This window comes from Bombus terrestris, chromosome 3 (genome assembly GCF_910591885.1).
Source record: "Bombus terrestris chromosome 3, iyBomTerr1.2, whole genome shotgun sequence".
Taxonomy (NCBI): Eukaryota; Metazoa; Arthropoda; class Insecta; order Hymenoptera; family Apidae; genus Bombus; species Bombus terrestris.
In genome coordinates, this window is record NC_063271.1 from 14,698,737 (window position 1) to 14,726,114 (window position 27,378).

General features: G+C 31.6%; 2 protein-coding genes across 6 annotated transcripts in view; both read right to left on the minus strand.

Annotated features, from left to right (window-relative positions):
• Positions 1-8,476: 8,476 nt before the first annotated feature.
• LOC100651425 (phospholipid phosphatase 1) overlaps positions 8,477-27,378 on the minus strand; it is a 36,510-nt gene continuing 17,608 nt past the window's right edge. For 4 of the 5 annotated variants that reach the window (XM_003402290.4, XM_012318535.3, XM_048404520.1 and 1 more), the window contains 4 exons: positions 23,808-23,962; positions 22,107-22,330; positions 21,655-21,775; positions 8,477-19,789 (listed from right to left, as the gene is read on the minus strand). In XM_003402290.4, the coding sequence (XP_003402338.1) occupies positions 19,424-19,789; positions 21,655-21,775; positions 22,107-22,330; positions 23,808-23,962 (866 nt within the window). In that variant the 3' untranslated portion in view covers positions 8,477-19,423. Of the gene's footprint in view, positions 19,790-21,654; positions 21,776-22,106; positions 22,331-23,807; positions 23,963-25,897; positions 26,577-27,378 lie in introns of those variants that run through there. The other variant, XM_003402289.4, reaches the window with a different exon arrangement.
• On the minus strand, positions 9,918-10,283 carry LOC125387222 (histone-lysine N-methyltransferase SETMAR-like). The gene has a single exon (XM_048414734.1). It carries the CDS (start codon positions 10,281-10,283, stop codon positions 9,918-9,920), a length of 366 nt encoding a protein of 121 aa, XP_048270691.1.

A 27,378-nucleotide genomic window follows, 5' to 3' on the forward strand; every position in this document is an offset into this window, starting at 1 on the left:
ATAGTTTTTTATTTAAATTCATAAACTCGAGAATAGTTTCACCGTTTCTCATTTTCACGGTTTTGACAAAAACAGTCTACAATCTCCGAATATTTGGCATATTGTGTATTGAGATTGCTTTTACAAAAGGAGAAAGATAACTTTAGAAATACTTATAGCTATAGCGTTATTAGGATCAAGAATATACAATAAAGGTACATGTAGAAGGAACGAAAAAACCAATTAATTTCAAAACCTTCTTAGATTAAGAATAATTTGAAACCTAAATAAAATTCGTTATTTTAGCTAGAAAAATTTTTCACACATTAGCTCTCATAATTGAATTGAAAAATGGCAGGGAAGGGAATCGATCCTGGAATATAGATGGAACAAGGTTTACGAATAAGTTGTTTAGGAGAAAGAAATACGTAACTCGATCATAATACGAAAGAAAGGAAGATAGAAATTGTGCGCGCGGCGGTAGTCGACGCTCGCGTTTAAATAAACGAAGTAATCAACAGCGATGGCAGCTCGGAAGAATTTTAATTTAACCGTATTTTAAGAGCATTAAAAATTGTTAGGAAGGAAAAAAAGAGACAGAGGGAAAGAGAGTGGGGAGAAAAAAAGAGTGGGAGGGAGAGAGAAGCGATAAAAAGAGTGGAGAGCAACATGGATTGGCTTACATGCCACCTGTAGCATGGTGCCAGAGTAGCAGGGGAATGCGGTCGACTCGATCGCTGCGATATCGCTTAAAGGTCGGGAAGGGATTCATCAATAAAGTTTACTATTTTTCCGATATCGCTTTTCCAATTCTATAAATCGCCGTATAGAGGAGGTTTGCGTATACATAGGCGGTTCGGAGCGCGCACGGCCAGAAGAGAGGCCAGTTATGAATGGGCTACGTCGGTTGACGTTAATCTACCACTTCATCTCTCTCATCCAACTCCGTGCTGCTGCACCGCGCTCCGCGGCAATCTCACCACTCTCCCGCCACCCCATTTCAAGCCTCCTCCTCCTGCCATGTCATCCCCGTTCCACATCTGTGTCTGTATGATGTAGCTGTATGAGTACGTTTGTGTGTGCGCGTACATGCGCGCCGTTTCTCGTGTTCACCCCTGACCAATTGTTTCGTTGGCAAAAGAGAAGAGAAAAAGCGCTACGGGTACGAAACGCGGCGCGCGAATGCGAACCTTTGACGAAAAAATACTTCCACCATCGTGTTGTTGTATACGACTGCCTGGCTACTAAATTAAATCGCTCGTTTTCGACGCATCCGTCCGTTTACGCGCGAACAAAAAGAAAAACAAGCAACGAAAGAGAAAGTTTTAAACGAACGATAAAACCACGTGTTTACATCAACACCAGTACCAACTCGATTAAGCCGTTGAATGGAGAACCTAGCTTTACCGCGTCTAATCATTCTACGCCAACGAATTCATCTATTTTCTATCGTCGTTCTAAACTGTCATAAATAGAACAAGACGTTAACTAGCGATAAATTTGCTTATCAAAAATCGAACCCATTTTTTCTCCCTTCGAATTTTATGGCATTATTGTACCTAGAATATGATACATACACGTAAAACGGTACACTAAACTCTATAATTATCTATATTTTAATCTATACAACGTCACAACGCACGTGCATGGGCACAAAGGACTTATCTGTCCGTGGATAAAAGTTAGCTGTTACATTTTTCGAAGTTAGTATCATCGAAATCAAACATATTAGTAGAAGAAAATAATAGGAAAAAGAAAAAACATTATATTATTAAACATTATAGTACAGTAGATAAAAAAATTATTTTCAGGTCAAGAGCATCACAGGGTTATTCTACATTTTGTAACTTTGTATCGGTAGAGATCTGTAACGCAAAGTTGCCGCAAAATAGTCTTTGAGCGAAAAATTCAAGGACAAATTTCTTTTTATCATATCAGATTCTATTCATTATGAGGACAAATAATGTTACAGTACCACTAGCTTTTGGACTCACTTTATTTACAATGTGCTTTGATATCGCAATTATTTGCTGGGTAAATAGCATCTGTCGTCGCACGTAGATACCTCAGTTACGCCATTAGCTATTCCACCTTTTTGTTTCTTTCTTCCTTACGTATTTTAGTTTTCGAGTTAAGGATGTTTAATCCTGTTACGATCCTCTCTATTTAACTATTATATATAACTATATATAACTATACGTACTCTGGTCTAGAGGCATGAATTTCGGGCGGTTTTTGAAGCTCTGTAGAAACGAAACAAAAAATATTTTTACTATCCATTTTTTTTATCATTTGTTTATTGATATTTTAAGATTACATAAAAAATTAACCGAAAAAAATTCAAAATTCACAAAGTTATGAGCTGGCAAAATGGGGGGTCCAAAAAAAAGGGTGTCCTGGCGTGCATGATTTCAACCCTTCTGGTCATCTGGATTCTTAATTAGTATGGATGCGGCTATAGCATGAACCTTCGAAAAGTCAAAAAAATAGTTTTTCATAAATTGGCGATCGTTTGAGAAAAAATTTTTCTTTTTGGCATGTTTTTTGACAATTCTGAATTTTTTAAATATAATAAAATTAAAAATTTTGATCTGATCATGGTTGAGGCGATAGAGAAATATATAAAGAACATTCACACCAAATTTCAAATAAATCGGTTCATTAGAACTTGAGATATCGTGCACGCCAACTCGAAAAAAGTAGTTTCGAGACAAAGCGTTTAAAGTTTTGAGACAAGTTTCCGGCAATTTTACTCATAGAATGGTACAGCATATTTACATATTTTTAATCGATGATTCCTGCTCTATACAAGTAACCTTCCTCTATCTCAAAATGCTCATTCTCCGAAGTTCTTTTATGGAGACGAGCAGTTCTGGCTTCTTTTGATGCCTCTGAAGCTCGGAGTTCAGAGTGCGCGATGCGAACTTCGTCTCGCCTGACTGCGAACGCATGAGCTTCTGGGCCAATCGTGATTCCCATGACACTTAAGATTTTTAATATGGGTATAAAACCTTCATTAAAAATACATACTGCGAGGAAAATGGAAATTTGAATTGTTTGCGTTCTTGCGTGGATGTACTTCGGAGCGAAAGTCCATATCAATGAATTTAACGATTCGTTATTATTTTGGGTTTCAGAACGCAAACATCGTTTCAATTGAATTATTGAATTAAAAATACATTAAAAAGGGATAAAATACAATAAAAATTTTATGAGGGTATTCATACGTAGGTACTCGGGTATCGTCTACCGTCTTATTGTTCATTTGTTCTGGTCGGATCTGAGCAGACGCCTCACAAAATTGGCTGTAACTCATAAAATAAATGAAATTTTGAAAAATCCTTTTAAGGACATATTCTTGAATGTCTAAATTTTGGAAATGTGAAAACAAATCTTCGATTTTTTCAAATTTGTAGACTAAAATACTCCCTTAACGATAAAAATCAAATAATAACAAAATTGCCACGATAATGGCGAAAATTCATTAGAAGAAATAGTTCACACGTTGATTAAAAACAATACACGTAACGGAGAAAACACATGCTTCAGTTTGGCCGTAAAAACAGAACGAACTTTCCGTTCAATCCAATATGTTATTATACCTTTTAGAAGGCTTTTTATTCCAAAAAATCACATAGAGGTACGTATATCTATGTATACTGATATAGAAAGTCTCGCATTACGTTAGATATACGATGACAAAAAGGACTTTTGCGTTATAGCAAAATTCGAATCTCAACTAAGAATTCATATTTTAGACAAGGATAGAACTATCTGAATGTTATTTTATATTATTTATCTTTCCACTCGATTTTACTATCAGTCATGATTTCGAAATACTTTATTGTAATGGTTGATTTCCATCATTAACTTACGTCTTAATTACGTACAAATGTAAACAAAACAGATCCGTAGACCTTATATCATATATTTGTGATATAATTATTCCTATTACCAACTTACAATTTGAATAGAGAAAATAGGATTTGATATAATGTCAAGAGAACATAAAAAAACATATTCATAATAATTTCGATAGATATATTTTATAGTATATATGAATTTAGCTTCCCATTCCATCCTATCAATCGATTTACCCATGTTTAGTAATTTTCAGTTGCTAAGGAATGTTCTTACTGTAACAGGTTTCACCTTCGTGTTTAGTTTTACTCTTAATTTTCTAACGAAAAGTGTGAACAACGAATCCACGTCCTTAGTTCAAAAGACATACCCACACCGAGCTTTCCTCCATAATCACACAAGAACGAACTTCACTTGTTCTCATAACGACAGAGCAGTCACTTCATCCCTCTAGACTTGTGGTCTAGACTACAAAGCAGTCACTTCATATCTATACTTGGTCTATTCAATTGCTACTTCTGCTACATCAAGAAAGTCAACTTCGTCCTATATTCAACTGTAAGGGCCTTGCTCTACTACGAATGAACATTGTGCTCATCTATCGGAGTTTCATACGCCAAAGTATCGTCTACGATATTTATATCATATGTAACAGTGTACCTATTTAGTATATTAAGTGTTGGAAATATCAATTTTATAATCCTGTTAATCGCAGTGTTATACCACATCAATCACCCCTATTATCCTATAAGAAATAAGGGGATCGATCTATTCGTGGCGTCGATTCTTATAATCGTAACGGGAATTTACGACTCCAGTTGACACGTTTCTTCGCGATCGCGTCTCCCCGCGATAGATCAAAAATACATGGTCCTTCCCACATTCCATCGACTTAATCACCTAACCAAACGAGCAGTCATCGAAAAGGAACTCCTCCCACGCTAAGTCTATACGCGTCCGCACGTCGTACAGTAACGAGTAGCAATCGATTCCCGAACCAATGTCCAGTTCTTCAAGGTAAGATCGTTCAAGCTATTAAACTAAAACGTGGCTCACGCTGAACAGATCAGCACATTGCGGCGGAGATGAAGCGCCTTAATCAGCCGATTGACACTCACGAAGCGTCAACTCGACGAATATGAAGAGTCTGGACGCGTAAGCAAGAACTACCTAATATCTTGCCGCAAATCTTTCGATGAGAATTGGATGAAAATAATCACGGTCCAAGACGAATTGGAAGCGTTAGACCAGGAAGAAGCTGAGCATCTAGTATCTTTAGCGCAAGAGTATAACAACATTGTGACGCACGAATACTAGACCTCCTTGAGCAACTACAACCATCAACCCAGTCGATACTCCCAAAACGCGAGTCCGGCAATGAGCCCGAACCGATATCGATTAAGTTACCGGAGAAGCCCTTGTCTAAGTTTGACGGCTCCATCGAAGAATGGGAATATTTTTACGACACCGTCGAATCTGTATGCGGCACTGGGAGTTGCTAAGAAACTATCCTAAAATCACGGAGGAAACATCAGAAGCCTTAGAAGACTTGCTTGAAGCACTAGAAAAATCATCGAAACTACCTTCGTCCATCATTCGCAAATGGCAGCGCACGTTGCCTAGTAAAAGAATGCTATCATACACATATTTGATGGAGTTTCTTCAAACACGGGCTAACGATGATGACATCCGTACAAAATCAAATAAAACAAAAAGGTCATCCCACCAATATCCCCGTCACCGACAAAACTTATCGCGAGGGCAAACATTCATCACAACAAGCAGGACGTTGGTGTGTCCGACATGCCACGGACCTCACGAAATCAAGCATTGCAAGATCTTCAAAGGCATATCGGCAACCAAACGCTATGAACTAGTAAAAAAGGCATCACTCTGTACAAATTGCCCAGGCAGAGGACACTCTTGCCCAATGTTCAGCTGGTTCGTGTCATATATGTAGTATCTAAATGGGTCTTAGAGGAAAGGACAAGTAATGATGTTTTGATTTAATAAATAATATTCGAAGCAACGAAATGATTACAATGCTGTCGTACGTCCTATTTTCATACGCGGCTTTCGACTTCCCGATTCACACTCTCCTGCTTCTACACTCGCTCGCTCTCGCTTCTCAACTCACACTCTGCACACTTTTTGCATCCGTCCTTTCCGGCTTCTCAACTAACTCTGCCTTTAGCGTCTCTTTATCTTTTCCCGTCGTTTGGAACACGTGTCCCGAAACGCCCGTGGCCAGGATCACGCAGGCCCTTTCCACGAAACTATCCACTTAAAAAAAAGACCGACGACACATTGATGTAACCGACGATGCCGCGGCTCTCGCCACTCTGTTTACGGTTCGGCCGATATCTTAGACCTTTTGTCCACGATACTACATATATGTGGACAACAACACCACACATATTTACATCGCGAACATACCCATGTTACTTTCCGAATATCAAGCGATCGGTCATCGAAAGGTCGGTCGTCGAGCGGTCGGTCATCGAGCGGTCAGTCGTCAAGTGGTCAGTCGTCAAGCAGTCGGTCATCGAACAGTTGGTCGTCAAGCGGTCGGCTGTTGAGCGGTCGTTCGTCGAACGACCGATCCTCTCACAGAAGATCACCTGGATCACTGATACCGTATTCATCACATCGTTCGAGACGTACCTTACAACCTTTGAGGAAATCTCCTCCGTCACCTCCAAGGAGTCGGAAATTTCCTTCTCAATATGAATCTCGGTCATCATGGACCAAAGGTACCGGGTCAAGCTCATCGACTAAGGCCGCCACGATCAGGCAAAGCTGACTAGATGAAACGAAGATAGATCGAAAATACTATATTTTCGACTAATTGTGGGAAGACGCGATCGCGAGGAAGCGCGTCAGCTAGAGTCGTAAATTCCCGTTATGATTCTAAGAATCGACACCGCGAATAGATTGATCCCCTGATTTCCGTTGAGATGATAGGGGTGGTTGAGGTGGTATAACGCTGCGATTAACAGGGTTATAAACTATGTATTTCCAACAACTTTACACAAGTTAATAACGTCGCTGCTTAAGACATAGGTGACGAAGAAATGGGTTACTCTTAAATGAGAGAATTCGAGTAGAGATGATGATTGAATTGAAGACCGAGCTTAAGTCCAGGTAGATATGTGGTCTTCAAGGAAGTCTTGAGGCATGAGAGTGTTAGAACTGAGATATAACTGCTTGACCGTTCTGTTGATATAGACTCCCGATGATAGACTGTTCCGTCGTTCCAAGAACAACTCTAATATAGTAGTAGAAGTTGAGTTGACTCTCCTGATGTCGTAGAAGAAGTATAGATGACGTGACTGCTCTGTAGTGATGAGAGCAAGTCTAGAGGGATCAAGTGACTGCTCTGTCGTTATGAGAATCATGGGTGACATTGTTTATGGGAAAAACCAGCTTTTCTGTTAGGCAGCTATTCGTTTTTCCCATTAGCTAACCTGCTTTCTCCGTAATTTGTAAGAACGTGCAACAAACTTAAGGACTGTTTTAAGTACCAGCTATAAACCGAAAATAATTGCAGGATTGAAGGTTCCTGCAAACTAATAAGATTCGGTTTATGGTAGGGCTCTTAGGTTTACTGATGGTCTGTCTAATGGTGTTTAGGCCTTGACGGTCAGATAATGAAGGACGTCGCACGGACCTTATCACGCGACGTAACAAATACAATCGTGGCCCCACTCGACATTAACTAGCGTTAGACGGCAGCGCAGTGGTTAGCGTCTTAGGTTACGAACTTTCAGAACCCGGGTTCGAATCCCGTACCAAAGGAGCGGAGGAAAAATCAGCAGTACCCCAGTAATGACATCTACAGCCCATAGCGACAATTACTCCGGACGAGGCCCAGCAACTACAACTATCACGGACAACATATACCACCTGAAACTGGTGACCCCGACGTGATCGACAGCGAAACAGAGGTATGACCGTGATAGCACTACCGAGACTTCCATCATCGCGAATCTAAGACTGTGGCAAGCTGGACCTAACGTTACGACGAACACGGAACGGCCCTTCCATCTTTAGCAAACCTGGACACCTCACCTCCGATCGATGCGCAAAGCAGATGACAGGATACGAGACGATGACCAAGCCAGGAGTGATGTAGCCATCGCAAAGTTCATGGACATCACCACCAGCACGTCATACTAAAGAGAGGAACAGAGGCCTAAGACCGTACACGGAACGCCCCGCACTGTACCGAGAGGTATTCATGGCCACATCGAAAATATCGCGCAACATCTGCGCGGATAGGATAACAATCGGCTGATGCTTTACCACATTAAGATCTATAGCGTTATCACTAGGAAGGGGGGGGGGGTACTGTGGCGGCACTCGACACTAACTAGCGTCAGACGGCGCAGTGGTTAGCACCTTAGGTTACGAACGTTCGGAACCTGGGTTCGAATCCCGGCGACCGAAGTCCGATTTTTCTTCCACGCACCAAAAGGAGCGGAGGAAAAATCAGCAGTACCCCAGCAGTGACATCTACAGCCCATAGCGACAATTACTCCGGACGAAGCCTAGCAACTACAACTATCACGGACAACGTATACCACCTCACAATATTAATTAAAAAAATTTCTCGGGAAATAAATTGGAAATACAGTTTAATACAAAATACATGTTTTTATTTACATATAAAAAATAAACATTTATTGGCAACTGCTTATCTACAATATGTTACATATTACAGTGAAAATACTTTCTTACGACTTCTTGCAACACGTATACTTATGCATATTACATATCGTTTACAAATAATGTATTTAATAAGTAATTTGTTTGTTTTTCTATGTACTGATACAAATATTATATTTGTAGAATCATATTAATACTATGGTTGGCAACTGATTGCGGAATTTGTCAATAGGTGGTCTTAACTTATTCTTTTCTTTTGTCAACGTGTTCAAAGCATCTAACTTATATTGTTTCCTTGTTGTTTGGACTTCCACCTTCAATTTAGTAAAAAAATTGTATCGATTAGTTATTTAGTTTCATTCTTATCCCAATTTAAAAATGGAAGAACAAAACGCGCATTTCAGACATATTTAATTGTATTATTTCCGAAAAGACAAGAACGCATTGTAAGCGCACAAGAAGTTATGTGCCGTATATGGGAATGAAGCCTCGAAAGAAAGGCAGTGTCAAAATTGGTTTGCCAAATTTCGTTCTGTTGATTTTTCATTGAAAAATGCTCAATGATCTGGCCGTCCAGTTGAAGATAATGAGACCCATATCAAGGCCACTATCGATTCAACTTGTCATATCACAACGCGTGAGATTGCAGAGAAGCTCAATGCATCGCATACATGCATTCAAACAAAAATTAGAACAGCTTGGATATGTCAAGAAACTCGATTTATGGGTTCCTCATCAGCTTAAGGAAATTCATTTGACGCAACGCATTAGCATCTGCGATTCGCTTCTGAAACGCAACGAAATTAATCCATTTCTGAAACGACTGATTACTGGCGACGAAAAGTAAATAGTTTAAAACAACGTTAATCGGAAAAGATCGTGGGTAATGCAAAATGAACCAACAGACACCAAAAGCTGAGATTCGCCCAAACAAGATTTTGCTTTCATTTTGGTGGGATTATAAAGGAATTCTGTACTTTTACGTCCCAACCATAGTTCCAATAATTTTTGGCGAGTGACCAAAGATGTCTGGGGCTTTGCATTATCATGCTGGAAAAGAACAACCTTACCATTTGCCAAGTCTGGTCGCTTTTATTGAACTGCATCATTCAGTTTGGTGAGTTATTGAACGTACACGTTTGAATGAATCGTTTGTTTTCTTGCTAAAAGTTCAAAGTACAGAATTCCTTTATAATCCCACCAAAATGAAAGCATAATCTTGCTTGGGCGAATCTCAGCTTTTGGTGTCTGTTGGTTCATTTTGCATTACCCACGATCTTTTCCGATTAACGTTGTTTTATACTATTTACTTTTCGTCGCCAGTAATCAGTCGTTTCAGAAATGGATCAATTTCGTTGCGTTTCAGAAGCGAATCGCAGATGCTAATGCGTTGCGTCAAATGAATTTCCTTAAGCTGATGAGGGACCCATAAATCGAGTTTCTTGACATATCCAAGCTGTTTTAATTTTTGTTTGAATGCATGTATGCGATGCATTGAGCTTCTCTGCAATCTCACGCGTTGTGCTATGACGATCTGAATCGATAGTGGCCTTGATATGGGTTTCATCATCTTCAACTGGACGGCCAGATCGTTGAGCATTTTTCAGTGAAAAATTACCAGAACGAAATTTGGCAAACCAATTTTGACACTGCCTTTCTTTCGAGGCCTCATTCCCATATACGGCAGATAACTTCTTGTGCGCTTGCGATGCGTTCTTGTCTTTTCGGAAATAATACAATGAAATATGTCTGAAATGCGCGTTTTGTTCTTCCATTTTTAAATTGGAATAAAAACGAAAGTAAATAACTAATCGATACTAAATTAAAGGTGGAAGTCCAAACAACAAGGAAACAATATAGGTTAGATGCTTTGAACACGTTGACAAAACAAAAGAATGAGCTAAGACCACCTATTGACAAATTCCGCAATCAGTTGCCAACCAATAATACATAGAAGTATTAAAAATACTCAAACACGTTTTTAATCATGCGGAAACTTTGTGCCAATATCATTACTATGACGGTATTAGATATATTACAATTTGTACTCTTCTTGTATATTGTATATTATAAAGAAATATCACTTAATACAAAGTTCATCTGAACAGTATCTTTTTTGTAAAACCTCGAAGAATTCATAAAACAATTCTCCTTTCTTATTTTTAAGCATGCTTTTTTCCTTTGACCCAAGTGAAAAATAATGAACATTTAAAAATTGCATATTTTCATATACATATAAGTTTCATAATACATTTGTTCACTTCGAAAAAGCTTGCTTTTACAATAACTATATATTTTATTCTAAAGTTTAAAAAATTCTGTACTCAACATCTAAACGCATATTATAACAATATTAAATACATAAATTTTATAGCTGAATCACAAATGGAATGTTGGAATAATACATAAAAATCATATAATCGTAAATTATTATTTAAGGAAATTGGTCTTTTTTTATATTTCTATCAATTCGTATTAATTCTTTTTCTATTTGTACTAACTGCAATAGTTGTGTTAACTGTGTTTGTACGAGTACAGTATTAATTTAATATAATACAACTATTATTATAAGTTACTAATATTCAACTTTAGATGCATATGCCCTATGCACGGATATCTTAATGCATAAGAGGCCTAAAAATACGTGTAATTACGGAAAAAGTAAATGATTGAAATAAATATGGTATACTCGAAAACTTGCGTTATGTAGAACTTGTGCTTTTGTGTATAATAATACTTTTTCTTTTCTAAATACAGGTTGCATGACGTATTAATTAATAAATTTAGAATTACCAGGAAAATTTATACAGATTCCTGCTCGAAAAAATAAAATTAGAAAATAGGAGTGTCATTTTAATATTAAACAAATTATTTAATCAAAATACTCTGCTAGTGCTAGTATAAAACGACAAATAAAATGTGGTTAAGATTAAGCAAAATTGTTAAAAAATTCAACGATAATCTTCTGATAATTTAAAATCTATTAAACGTATATTTTTAATTGCTGAATTAAGAAACATAATTTTACGATAAATACACCTTGAATGCAATACAGTAATGTAGATAGTATTATGACAATGTTTTGTACTTCGCAAATATATTTTTTTTCTCATGAATGTTGAAAATGTGCAAAGATGATACATAAATTATTTCAATTTTTGTGTGTATTTCATTTTATACAAATTTCATTCCATTCTTAGAGAAATAAACGATACATATTACATGTAACATTTTTCAGCTATTGTGCCGAGTATTCCCAGTGGTCAATCGAAACGAAACTTGGTTGATACCATATTGATAACACGAATGAGATAGTAGAAATTTGACATATAAAATCTTAGCTTCGAAAAATCATGCGTTTGGAAGGTATAGATCTTTATGTGTAATTGATGTACAAATTTTTCCAATTTTTGTGTAAAATAAAAGTTTTATTGTCGGAAAGAATTCATTTCTACATATTATATGTATGATAGATCTTTACTGTTATTAGAAGCAATGTTCGTTAATTAGTACCTATAAGAATGCAAGTATGAATGATATACATACATGTATTTTTATGTAACTGAGGGATGAATATATGTACGTATATATTAGGCTCAAAAACGCTCAATAAGCGAAAAAACTGATTAGCTCCTTTTAAAGAGGGTTATTGGCATTGATCTGGATTATATCCATATATCACTGTCGCCAGCACAACCTAATAGCAACGAACATCTATTATACATATGTAAATATATGTATATGATCCTGTATTTTCAGAATGCATGATTTTCCGAAGATTTTATTGTTTGAGTCTTTTCACAAACTTTATAACACCTACCAAATTTCACGTCTATTAAACACCGAGAACCATTCAGAAAAATATTCTACTTTTCATATAATTCGTCTTGATCTCTTGGTATTTTAATATTTTCTAATGCACAGTTTTATAATTTTATATTATTTTGTAATCATTCGCATTAATAAGCAGTTATCATATGTTGGAATTTTTATACTCGCATGCTACATATATTCATGTTCATAAATATTATAAGTAGCTTTAAATGTAAATATTACTATTATTTCTTTTCATCTTTTTCATAAAATGTGAGCATGACTTACTAATCTTTAGAAAAAAGTTCAATTAATTGATAATTTGTATAGTATTTAGTATTCTTAATGGCACTTCAGTGCTAAATTCCATAACAAAGGATTCTGTAATTCACAATTTCACCAACACAGACTTGTTATTTAGTTTCAAAGAAAAATAATAAACTTTCTTTTTTCGTCTTTTTAATATTTTTAACAACAAACTTCGCTGTTTCATTATTTTCTACTAATAAATATTTATTTAGAAGTACATCGATTTATAAAAAATGGCGTAATATCCTTTTTTAATGTTTTCTTTTACATTGTATATCACGTGATATTATATGTGAAAATATATAAAAAGAATATTTTACAGATTTGTATAATTGTTACATTAAGAGATTGATGAAGAATATGATTGATGCTTTATATTTTCTCTCATGCATATCCATATATGTATCGTATACAATACAATAGAGTAATGTGTGCGATAAACAACAGTATCGTTGTTCATATTGAAAAAAAATATATTTTCTAATGAAAGAATGAACAGACAACATTTTTTAATAACATCAGAATGTTTGTATTTAGATATGTATGTATACTTTTCTTCTTCAAAACCAAATATTGTTTTTTACATAAAGTATTGGAATAATATAAATATTATATAGAAAAGGTGCGATGTTATATTGGAATAAGTATCATTTGCATACAATCAAATTCTTTCCAATATATCACAATTTCTATACATTGCTAGTGTAAACATTAATAGCAAATTAAATATAAACGGATAATATTATACAAATGTAAACGATTGTATTTAATACAAAGTTGATTAGATATCTGACCATTGTTAAGAAAGAAATTCTGACAAACTTTCACCTGATTAAAATGTTTTTCCTCCAAATTCTCCTGAAAGAAGAAACCGTTGATCGGTCATTGTTTGAACATCAAGGATGCCGATACAGCCTGTGTTGGGGGTATGTATAATGCATTTGAAATCATTCTTATTTTCACACTCTTATTTTTGGATCAACGGCAACTTCTCTCACCGTAGCCTCTAGCAAGAGGACCACCCTGTATCATATTGCATTAAAATCTTAATTTAACACTCAAAAATTTATTGTTACGAAAAAAAAAACTGTATGCTAAAATATCAAGACGAAATATGAGTATATAATGAAGTGAGGAAATAATATTAAATCATCCAATTATTTTCCAATAGAATATGACAAAGTGGAGATACTTTCATAGAATCAAATATCATACAATGAATTACAAAAATATTATACCTAAACAATATAAATACAAATACAAGATACTGCTGAAGCCTAATCGTCTGTTTTCTAATCAGTTATTCTTAGCTAATCGATTAGAAGCTCCGTTTAGTTGATGATCAATGACATATCAACAGATATCTTAAACAGATAATAACTAAAAGATATATAACGATATTAATTCGATACTAAATTTTTAATTATCTAGCTATGAAGCTGGAAAAATATTAATTTAGCTGCATGACAACCCAAGGAAAGTCGAAAGTATTTTACGGTATTAAATATTATAATATTCATATGTTAAACTGTAAAGAAGAATAAATATTTTATCATAATCAAATTTCATTTTTCTTCAATCATAGTTTACAATGTAATATCATTGGACGGAATCATTAATGCTGATCATATTTATAAACATATATTTGTTAGATATATATACACACATTAATGGATATTGACGATATATCACTGAAGATTTTGGAATGTAATAAAGACATAGAATTTTCATAAATTGGAATAGCGACTTATTACAAAATTTCAGTTTACAAAAATATTACATAATTAAAATATTATATAATAATATTAAATAGTTTTATTTAAATCTTTCTTCTAATAACTTAACATGCCTTAAGGTGCTCTTTGGCTATAGATAGCGAAAATTGAATAACCGCATGTTAAAAATCTATAAATACAACTCTACTGATACTCCAAGTTATGTAGGAAATTTGAATTAGCCGCTTCTTTTCTTGTAACTTAAGCTTCACTCGAATAAAATGAAATATTTCCCTTTTTTCAAATGAAATACTATTAACTGCAAAATTGAATATTTCTTTAACACAATTGTTTCTGATCATTTTGCATTGGAAAGTATTTATCTTCTAGAGTGAAAAAAGCTGAGTAATTTTTTACAATCTGCAATAAAATTTGCTGGCTTATTCTCCTTTCTTTCTCTCTCTCTCTCTCTCTGTCTATCTATCTATCTCTTTCTCTGGATCATTAATTACTTTTCATTCATTTCATTTGTGATTGTTTGTTAAAGTTACTGTCCCCGAACTAGTTCGTTTCAATTAGTTACTACAATAAGAATGCACCGGCTGTTTTGAAAATTTGATAAGCCAAATTTTCTATAAGCAGATATTTTTTATTAATTATTTCAATAAAATGTGTAATGAATCAAAATATTATCGTCCCATTCCTTTCCATCATGCTACATTGTAGCATGTTCGTTTCTATAACATAATTAAAATTTCAAATCTATTTTTGGTGAATGAGATATCGTTAATAATAAAAAAATTCCATTCTAATTTTTCCAATACAATGAAAAGTGCCAAAATACTTAGAAGGGAGGATGAAGTGGAAGAACAGAAAAATATTAGCAAGATTCAGATGTGGAAACGAGATCAAAGCATGAGAATACTGGAAAGAAGAGGGAGAAAAAAGATGCAGGCTATGTAAAAGGAAAGAAGAAGACCTGAGACATGTAATAGAAGAATACTAAATAACGGGAGGACCAAAAGACACAGAAAAAATACTAAACGAGACTGGAGAAGGACCAACAGAACTAAAAACAATAATAGAGAAGAGAAGGGCAATACAAGACGAGGAGGAACGACAATAAGAAAGCACAGCAAGGAGGCAAAAGTCCAAAAGTTGCCATAGTTTTAGAAACAGAATAATTAAGGGAGTGCAATATAATAGAGTGGATAAGAGGGGAGGTAGATATATAAGAAGTAAGATAAGTAAACGAGATGTAAAACCGAAAGCTCGTTCAAAACCGAAAGACACGGACTAAGCAATAATAAATAAATAATAATACAATGAAAAGAAAAAAGAAAAGGTCAATCTTGGACAAAAAATTTAATTATGCATTTTATGGCATTGTGGCTATTAGTGAAAACTAAAGAAGCCGAAATTAAACGTTAAATATTTTTGAAACAAATTCTTCACTTAGAATCAAACAGACTGATAAAAAATGATTGGGTCTGATTAAGTAGTCAAGTGCTAAAGTAACAAATATAAGAAAAAAAGAACAGTCAACTAATTCAAACCTCTGTTACAAGATTTTGAATAGCAATGGAACTGCGTTTATGAAATTTTATATGTTAAATTTTAGGATATCTAAACCTAAGGAATGTTATTATACTATCTGTCCGAGTCTATTTTGCATTGTCTATTTCGTTACGAATTAAAGCCATTTTATGAAAAAAGACATAAAATTGCAAAAAATTGCAAACTGTTTTCCTTTAACAAAAACATAAGTATATTAATTGAAGTAAGTTAAAAATATAGTTTTTGTATCTATCTGCTAAGATGTAGTGAGTAATATTATTTATATCTTCAGGAAAAGAATACATATATATTTTTTATAATTTCTATGTTAATGTCAATTCTATTTCTACTGGTGTCTACGTGTACATACGAGCTAAAGTAAAATACTTAAAATACTACTATTATATGATAGATAATTTAAAACGAAATGTCAATACTGCTTTAATAAACTAATGAAAAAAAAATTTTTTTCATTTAGATTATTTTGAGTGCATATATTCATTATACAGGATGACTCTCTCGCTTTAAGTAAGAGGCTTTAAAGAAGAAACACACTAACTGGATATTGTTTCGACATCAAAACCAACATAAATCAGAAATAAATATAAAACTTTTCTTCCATCTCCATTATCGCTAAATAAATTTTGTTCATTCATAATTTTGTTTAAGAGCTCTCGTGCACTACCGACAATTTGTTACTTATGGAAAGACGTATTTGTTTATATGGACGTGTGCGCATTTGACGACACGACTACATGACGTCATTTTTCTTTTATATCGCATCAATCAAACATTCAATTTATAACGTTACTAAAGCGACTATTTTGTCGCATAACCTAATACATGTTATTGTTCGACTGTAATGTTATACTAGATGTTACTTTTGTTAATATCGCCAGGTTTCGTTTTACCTAATAAAAATGTCTTTGTTTTTAAATAAAATACACAGATAGATTACTATAAGCATTCAAGTTTCATGAAAGTTGAATCATTTAATGCAAAAGACATATATTAAGCATAAACATTAATGGAATTTATTTTATACCTAGCACGATATGTTTTACCACCATGAGAATGTTTTCTGCCTTTTTAAATATTATAAAAGATAGAATTGACCAGAACTTTTGAGCATTATACATCATGAAACATATATTCTGTCTAAATTTAAGAAATAATTTTCAATGTATACACAATTACATGTACATTAGTATAAAATTACATATATTCATACTTTTTAATTTAATATATTACAAATTTCAACTAGCAGAGCATCATGATTTTTCTGATTGTCGTAAAGACATATTGCAAATCACTATGATTACTACTATTATGATTGTTACTAATATAATATTATTAATGCAATATGCAATATATTTCAATAATCTTAATCAAGAGAAAAATATAAATACAGAACTTGGAATGTTATTATTGGAACTTATTATTTGAATATATTTACTGTACCCATGAGCAAGAGGAAAAGTTATCCCCAAAAATTTTATTCGGCATATCAAGAAATTAAGAAAGTAAGTGAGAAAAATAATATTCTATCAAAGTTTAATAAATAAAATATGATAGCCAAAATTATTAGTTAGAATAAAACTTAATCCAAATCAATTTCTATCTTTTCAACTTCTATAGAAATTGAAAATAATTAATATAATTGAAAAGATTATATTTATATAAAATTGTGATCTATAAACAAAAAGTATAATAATTTTTATTCATGTACTAATATGTACTAATATTCATGTGATATATTAATAATTAGTAAAATTATTTATTCAAATATTTCTACAGTTTCTGTTTTCAAGGATAGAACTTTGGCTATAAACTAGTAAGATTTTTATTCTACATTATTCTACTTTCTTGATCCCATTATTATTCTCACAGCACTCTGTATTTGTTCAATTTATACTCTGAAATACGTGTATTACATCTAAATATGCTTAGAAATAATACAAATATTATATAAATTTAAAATGTGTAATTAAAAATGAATTATTGATCTATTTCATATTAAAAAAAATGTTAAAAAAAATAATTCTCCTTATTTTTATTACATTAATTTTAAGTGTAGAGAAAGCTAACAAAAGAAGTTTTTGTTTGTTTTCAACACTGTTGCTTTAAAATAAGGGAACATTTTTTGTAACATATGGTAATTATATAAAATAGAGCATATCTCGTTAATTTCGATGACCTTCAAATATGTTATTTCTTAGTAGCATTTTCCTATACATATAACCATCGATCGGTCTTATTTCTCAAAATATACAACAATATATTTGATAGTATGTTACGCAATAAATTAATTTACAAATGTTGTATTTTGTAAATAATTTTTCAATAATAACGGCTATAATTATTACAGTTTTAACTAACTAAAGATTAGAATAAAATGTAGCATTTCATATACAATTCATCAGATATTATTTCACCTTATTGTTAGTGGTGACTGGATATCAATTTAATGTAACCTTTGAATTTTTTTTATTTGTATTCAAAATTATTATCATCAATGAATTAAGTGTAGATTGGCTTATATAAAAAGTATAGCGCCAGAATGTAATATAATCTTAGCTTAAATTTAGCTGCAGTTTTTTACACATAACTCGGAAACTACAAAAGTTGACCGACGGTTATATACGGTATAAGAAACAGTTATACATATATGTACTTACAATTAGGACGTTAACCATGACAACATATTTCAAGACTATCAAAATCAGTGAGGTGTACAATACAGAGCCGAAAGATGGCTAGATAAAAGAATGTGGGTCTAATTGATTATTTCTGATAGACCCGACACAGTTATAAAGATAAGCAAGCGTATTGACCGAAAATATCCCAAATACAAATAAAACCATATAGGATGCGTGTGAGCGATAGAAAGCACTATGTAAGTATGTACCTATGTACTTCTCTTGCCCTTCCCTTACACGTTATCCATTCCGTTAATCATGTTTCCAGCTCTGCTATTCTATTTGACATAATTATTAATGTGTAATAGTATCGTCAAACAGTGGAAAAGAAGTTTCCTACTTTCAAACAAGATATTTTCCGTCTCTAAACAAGTAAACAGAATTCATTATCATGTTTTACCGTCTAATATTATAAATATGAACATGATGAATAATTAACTAAAATCACACATGTACAATTAGATATGTCCGATTAATACAGTTCAATTAACAAACATTTGACGTTACGGTCTAGCTTTTTAAAAATTATTTTGATAAACGCAGATCGTAAATATAATATCACTACCAAATTATAGTAATTATATACATTGGTTAAATACTTACAATAAAATATTTGTCAATATAAACTACAAAATATAACCCTTTCTTCTTGAATATTTTATGAATATATTATCAATTATATGAAGAACTAAATTTTTTAAATATAATAGGCATGTCATATCAAACATTTTGTATAAGGCGTAAAATTCTACTAGAAATTTTGAACATTTATACAATAAAACATTTATAATTCCTCTCTAAATCTTCTCTTATCAAATATTTTTATTCCCTCCAGGTTGATGATTTAATGTTCTTTAATTCACGACTTTCCGAAGGATCAATTATTGTTTCATGTAAAAGTTTCTTGGTGTTTTGTTTTCTCTTGTTGAAATTAATTTGTTCACTTTCTACAGGCTCACTATATATTTGCGAGACGTTTTGATTTAAATGAAACTTACGGCATGGCACTATAACAGTTAACATGCTAAAAGCGAAACCCAAAATGATGCCTGCAAGTACATCCCACCAATGATGTCTATTGTCACCGATCCTTGTTAATGAGCATATCACAGTCCACAAAAATATTATACATTGTAACCACGGTTTTAGGAAAAACGTCCGATCTGGTAAACGGCGTTGTAAGTACCACTGCAACAGAAAAATGTATTTGTTTAATGGTATAAAAAAGGAAAACGATAAAAAGGATTTAAACATTGCAAAAAAAAAATTAGCTAAATGTACATTATTGAAGAGTATTTTCATACTCTATCAAAAAATTAAACTCTTGTTGTCTGAAACAATTTAGTTTTATGTAAATAATTTTTACGGTAATTGCGTGTAATAGATAAATCTACGAAATTAATATATTTACAAAACTGTCACAAAAATATAGTTTAATTTATTAGACAAACAAATAACATGAATTAATGCAATGATGCATAATGAATTAAATTCATTTTATCTAAGTCGATTAGTACAATCTAAAGTAAATTATAGTTAACACCAATACATAGCAAAGTCGATATATGTATACAGGGTGTCCCGTAGCAAATGGTACGATAGAATATGGAGTGATCCTACGTGAAAACATAAATCGAAAATATAGAATATTTTTTCATATGACGCTGTGTTTTCGAAAAAAAACAAAGTTTAAAAGTGTTTAATTAAGAACTGGTCTGATGCACGCATATGATACATTTCTAAATTCTTTTTCTGAAAAATTTTACTCTACAGATTTTACTTATTTTTGCATTTAATCTTCTATCGGTTATTTACACCTATTTAGTCCTGAATTAACCTAGTTTAAGTATATCTGTCAAATTTTAAGAACCACTTTTTCAGAAACGAAGCGTCATATGAGAAAATTTCATTCTATATTCTCTGGGTTATGGTACTACCACACCACCAATTTCAAGGCACCCTGTATATACAGGTTATATCTTCTAAGAGTAATCACTATTTTTCAGATATTTCTAATAATATGCCAAAGAAATGCTTTGTACAAAAGTTAGTCAGTTTTCAATCTGCTATACATTTAGATATTAGAAAGTTCCAGCAAACATTTTTTCGATTTGAGGTCACAGTCAGGTTGAGTTTTTTAAGTGACGCCACAAATTTTGTATTTCACAGAGTTAAAGCTGACGTCAAAATGAATTCCACGACCTACTTTCCATAAACCTAAGGTGATGTTGGATTCAAAACGGCATTATTGTTATCGTTAGATTTGTTTAATAAACTTATTAATTTGTCCTTAATCTTATTTGGGAAATGTTATTTGATGGAAATAAAATACATTTTAACATTGCTTTTGTTGATCCAACCTGGATTTCTGAATCCAAGAATTTTTAAATTTTATTGCAAAGTTATAATATAACAGGTTGTTGAATTTATCTTGACGTTAGCTACGACTTTATGAAATGCAAAATTTATGGAATGCAAAATGCATCATTTAAAAAAATCAGCCTTGACTCTTTATTGAGAAAGAAATTATTTCTTGAAATTTTTAATATTCGAATGTGTAGCGAACCGTAAACTGACTATCTTTTATTTAAAACATTTCTTTAGCAGATTTTTGGAAATATTTGACAAATGGTGATTGATTTTACAGCATACACTCTCTATGTATTTACATACGTATGTATAAATGATCAAAAGAAATAAAATAAAATGGTAGAACAAAAATCTGTAGAAACAGTAATATAATTCTCAATCTTAGATAGCCAAAAACTATACCCATCAGAATTTTTTAATGTATAAAAAGTACTGGAAAATATAGTCATCCAAGTGATAATAAAACATGGCTCAAAATCCTTTAAATTTAATGTTGACAATTTCCCTGTTATTCCAAACTCTGTATCAGAATTTGCATTGCAAATTTTTTCTAGTAGAAATTAAAAAATTTGAAGAAGTGAATATATAAAAGTTCATAATATATAATCGTATGCAAAGGAATTATAATAATGCTATATAATCATATGTAAATACAATATGTATGTATATATAAACCTACTTACCACAATAAAAGTAGTTGTAAACATAGAGAGGGCAGAATGGCCAGATGGAAATGATTTGCTAGAATCCGAGACAAACCATTCTGAATGTTCTGTATTTGTACACGTATATTTTTCCACATATCTGAAATTCAATATGTAAATTCATAGTACCAAACAGAAGATCACAGATGGTTTCTTAATCTTTATTTAAGTACTATCGAACTAAGATCTTTTAATAATTAATTAAATATATTATACTATTATTTCAAACCATATTTTTAAAATACCCTTGGTTAGAAAATTATCTCGTAGTTTTAAATACGATATATAAATGTAATATAGTTATGTATAGTAAAAGATACAAATATAAGAAAGGAGATGATCATTTTCATACTGTAAAATATATACATTCTTGTGAAAGATGAATTATTCTTGCGAACAAAAATGTAATACAATAAAAAAAAAATGCTTACTCATTGGTGCAATTTTCTGCCTCTCGTGGTTTACACGTATCCAAAAAGTGTGGTCTTGGTTCGCCCACCAGAGTTTTCATAACATCACATATAAACGTTAAGGCAATTATTCCGATCGAATAGTGACCATACCACAACCATATTTGTTTTGCTCTTGAACCCGCGCATCCTAATTCTGTATCATAGCTATCTGCAGAGTAGCATACGAATTCAGACAGCCACATCTAAAAATATGCAAAATACAATGTTATTTACAAAATTACAGAGAAAGAGAATTATAATTCATTAGATTTACAACAAAATTAATAGCTAGCAGAAACATAAGTAAGACCAGCAGTAGTATAAATATATTATATACAGTGTAATGCCCCGTTAATATGCATGATTTTTAAGAATAATCTAAGAATAAACGTTATTTTATCGAGAAAATAATTACACAAATAGGAGTAAGCGAAAAAGCAATTTTTATCGATCAATGCTTGGTATTCAAATTCAGTAAATTAGGGGGTGTTATTCGGTTGATAAAAACTGAAATTTTTATCATTTTTTCTCTTTCACGATAAAGGAATTCTAATAGGTTGCTGAAGTCTTGCTAATTAAGCTGATTCAGTTAAATTTCATTAATCCATTCATTATTACTTGATTAATAAGTAATGTTTAAGTTGCAATTCCATAAATATAATTACTAACTATTTCCATTATGCATATAAATCTATTATTAAAAAATAATAATATTTCATATAGCAAAATAAAATTTATTTCTTCGTAGAAATAATAGCAATAACATCGTGTTGTGACGCGTAACAATATCCATTTTTTCTTTGCTATTTCCCTAAAATTTTTAAATATCAAAATACTATAATGTGAAGTATACTAGATACTGTTAAACTACAATTAAGTTCATATTTAGACTTATTTGTTTAATCGAGAAAATATCACTCGTCCACTGCAATCTCTTTTATTGCAGGAATAAAAATGAGAAGCTTTTATTTTTTATCAGTCAGTAAGTTATCGTTTGTTGGAAAACATTAAGCATTGAGCAATGATGACTTTATTCTTTCGCCCACTTTTATTTGTTATGTTTATTTGACAGGTTTGAATATGATTTGAATTTTTAAAATTCCAAATATTAATTAATATCCATATCCAGTGGATATTACTCACAGATTTGTTAATATTGACTTTGCGGATCTAAACGGCATATCACTTTAAAAGAATATAAATCCTTATGAAAACTTATATGTATTTATAATAATAATTATGGCCTTGGTAAAAAAAAACGTCTTATTACATTTCATATAACGTACAAAAATAAATTAATTTTATTTTGAAGGCATTTTCATTTTATATCCTATTTTTAAATCTTAAAATCCTGAAAGGATTTCAATGCTTAAATGATTTCTATATATAAACTCAATTGAATATAGCATTAAATAAACTTGCGAATTTAATTCAACATTTCTAATTCATTTAGACTTTTATTTACTCATACAAATTTTGTATTTATATTTTAGAGTAACGCGTTCAAAGAGATATTTATGTTTCTAAAACAAGAGAATTTTTATTACTCAAATTAACAATTAATTCAAACAAATATTTGTGTTTGACACTTTTTTAAAAAATTATAAAACCTATTCAGCAAATATTTTTAAATTATTAGAAATATTAAAAATATTTTATATTTATTTTATTTATACATACCACGACGATCGGCATTAACAGACATCCAATAATCAAAAATGTAATAGAAATCGTATCTCCCATGAACTTGAATGAAATTTTTGGATCATTACAGTAAAAGCCGATATGTTGTTGCGGAACTGTCCCAAATTCCAATACTGCTAGAAATACAATGACTGGAAAGTACAAAAGTACAATTGAAAATTAGAAAATATGCCTGTAAAATTGTAACCATTCAAACTTCAAATTAATAAATACATAGACTTTGATAGCATTTCAACATGATAAAACTCAGAAAATTTTCTAAAATAATTCACTCATACAAGTACAGAATGTTAAAGAAACATGTCATTGCTATAACATCGGCTCGATGGTGCAAAAAGGTATAAGTAAAAGAAAGTACCGGGAAATTGATCTCGACTGTGAATTTTAAGATGAAATTTATTTTGCTTGGATCCTATTGTACTCATCACGAGGATCAGATTTATCAAAGGAACCACGAATTGTAACTTGTGATTCAATTATTTCCTTGCAAAATGATGCTAGAGTTCCATTGAAAGTTACATTGATATCATTTATAATATGTTTACATTTCGCAGTCAGGTGGAAAATAAACAGCACGATATTAAGAAAACAAAAAATGTTGTATTTCTTAGCACGTGAGATAGTACATTTTAAGCCCTAACTTTGTAGAATGAAGTACCTAACTTCATGATTTTAAGTTATTACAAAATTATTTACTGCATGAAAAAATTTTTCGCGCAAAAGTTGAATGATACCAGAAGAGAAACAATTCAGTATCTTTGTAATCATATAGTCATAGTTAGTCTTGTAGATGTTTATCGTATGACTTTGCAGTTTTGCAAATCTTTATTGTGTTAATAATTTTTATAAAATTATATTTTTATCTGATATTTTATCTAAAGTCTGTAGGGATAAACGTATTGAACATTGCTGATAAATTATATAATTATATTGGTAATATATATACAATGATACATATAAATGTCAAGTAATCAAATAAAATCTCATTATTTATTTTATTAACAGATCAAGCATATATGTATGTAAGATTTGATAATGAAGAATAAAAATCCTGTTAATTTTCTAACTTTCTCAATACGAATTTAAAAAAAACATAATTAGCGAATGTTACAATAACAATACAAGTATTATAAATTACTAATGTTACGCACTACTTATTAGTTAGAAAAACTTTAGTAAACTGTCACTTTCGACCGATACCAGAATTGGAAACATCATATTATGTACAAAGATATATAACATATATAAGATAACAGATATCATACGATTGATATGAAATGAAATAAAGCTTTGAATAAGAATTTCAGAATACCTGCGTATATGTGTTTCAGTTTCAGGAAACAAAATAAAGTTTATTTATTTCTATTTTATTTTAAAGGAGTATTTGTTTAAGACATATATTTGTTTTTATCGAAGAAACAATTTGTACTAAAGTAAATATGTATATTATAAGCGATAATAAAACATACTTTAAAAACTATAACATAACAGACGAAACGTTTTTAACGATAATATATTATTTCTTAATAATTTATTGGCTTCTGACAAGTTGAATACGAGACTGATACTTTTAATTCAATATTTTAGTATTACAACAGCTTTATCGTCACTAATACGGTATGAACACAGTATAGTCATAAATGATACATCTGAATATAATTAATGATGTTTAAAATAAAAAGAAAAGATATATGTACGTCCTCATAATAATTCTACTATTTTATATTTATATACATATATAGTATGTGCTTAATTTTTCATGCAAGTCTTAGTTAGTAATTATTTACAATTAGTACAATGAAAAATATTCACAATGAGAAAGATTTTCTCATCGACTTTAGTCATTTTATTATTTTAAATTCATTTATAACTAAAAGGAATTACATTATACAATTCTTTGCGACGTAATTCTTTCCGCTGAAAACCTTATTATCGTAACAATTTGAACATACCTAAACAAATATACTTTTTTCTTCAACGTTTTGCTAAATCAATTTCCTATGTACTTGTTGAGGAAAATACACGTGTTCGCGACACGCTTCATTCTTGTTCTACTCGATACTTACACAAACTGTATAAATTTAGTGGAGTTAGGAATTTAAAATTTTTCCACCGTGAGACTACTTTTCTACTGAGTTTACTCTTGTCCATATTATGTAAATTTGACAGGTGCTTGCAAACAATCAAAGCAACAATATCAGAAAGGACTAAAAATGAGAATGATACGTAATTGGAAGAAGGCAGCTAAGGTGGAGGGGAAGAAAGAGGTAGGAGGAAGGAAAGAAGAACGAGGAGAGATAAAAATGAAGAGAAAGAGAAAATGAGAGGAAGAACGACGAGTGCTCTTACTTCGAACACCAGTAGAGTTAATATCACACACGATACTGTCCGCTTGCTACGTGAAGCAATAGTTAAGTATTCGGCTCAAACTCGAACGCATGCGTATAACTCATGCGATTGCATAGCTTGTCTGGATGATCAAGCAGTTTTTCTTTTTGGGAAGGTATAAGGACGTGATTAAAAAAAACAATCCTGAAACTTTTTCTTACTAATGCTATATCAATAAAGACTTTAATAAATGAAGGATACACTATTATCTTTTTAATGTCTTCTGATATATGAGCCATTCAGAGATCAGAAAAATCTGATTAACATCACGAAGTACGAAGTAAAAAAGAGCGATTACGTTGCAAATATTATTTTTCAAATTTATCTTGAAAATTACTACTGTTATTTATGCCATTTTCCCATGATAAATGAACTCATGCAAGCATGTCTCCTGTCTTTTGAGAATTAAACATTAACCGCCTACTTATGTAATGAAACTAAAAAACTGGCAAATAGTTAAATTGATTAATGTAGCACCTGAAATATTCATATATCGAATAAATTAGATAAATGTGAAATAAATTTATTGCTTTCTCATTTGATATTATCGTTTACTACTATATATACTATATACTATATATATAAGTGGTAATAGTAGTATATAGTACATCGTATAGTATATTATAGTGTATATATACATATATATTATATTAATATTATATATCTATATATATATACACACACACACATATATATATTCTTTGTATTTGTATAAACATTAAATGGGACAATATCCGATTTTCATGTTATAAAGATAGTTGAACATTGGAACAAAATCTAATAGTATTTTAATTTAAATATGAATTTTAATTTAAAATAGGCTTCATACGTCTGAACATAGAGTAGTATAGATTATTTTTCTCACGTATTCTGCGCTTGTATATGCGCTTGCAACTTTTTCTGTAGTTTCTTTCTTGAATCCTTCAGTTTATCTAAAAACATAGGTATGTATAAATATTTCAGAAACTATGAATGATACAGAAAATGTTCCAAACGATATCTGTAGGATGTTAGAGACCACATATCATACTGATATTTACAATATTTAATCCTGCAATGGCCTTGAAAAGCCGTTGTGAAGGTAGCATTTAAATTTTTAAATGGGATTCTACATCCTATTGTTGCATTTCTTTTTACGTAGCTTAAAAGAATACAACAT

Bases quoted from the DNA above. Each gene is read 5' to 3' on its own strand.
- LOC125387222 (XM_048414734.1), bottom strand. From the start codon at position 10,283: ATGGAAGAACAAAACGCGCATTTCAGACATATTTCATTGTATTATTTC.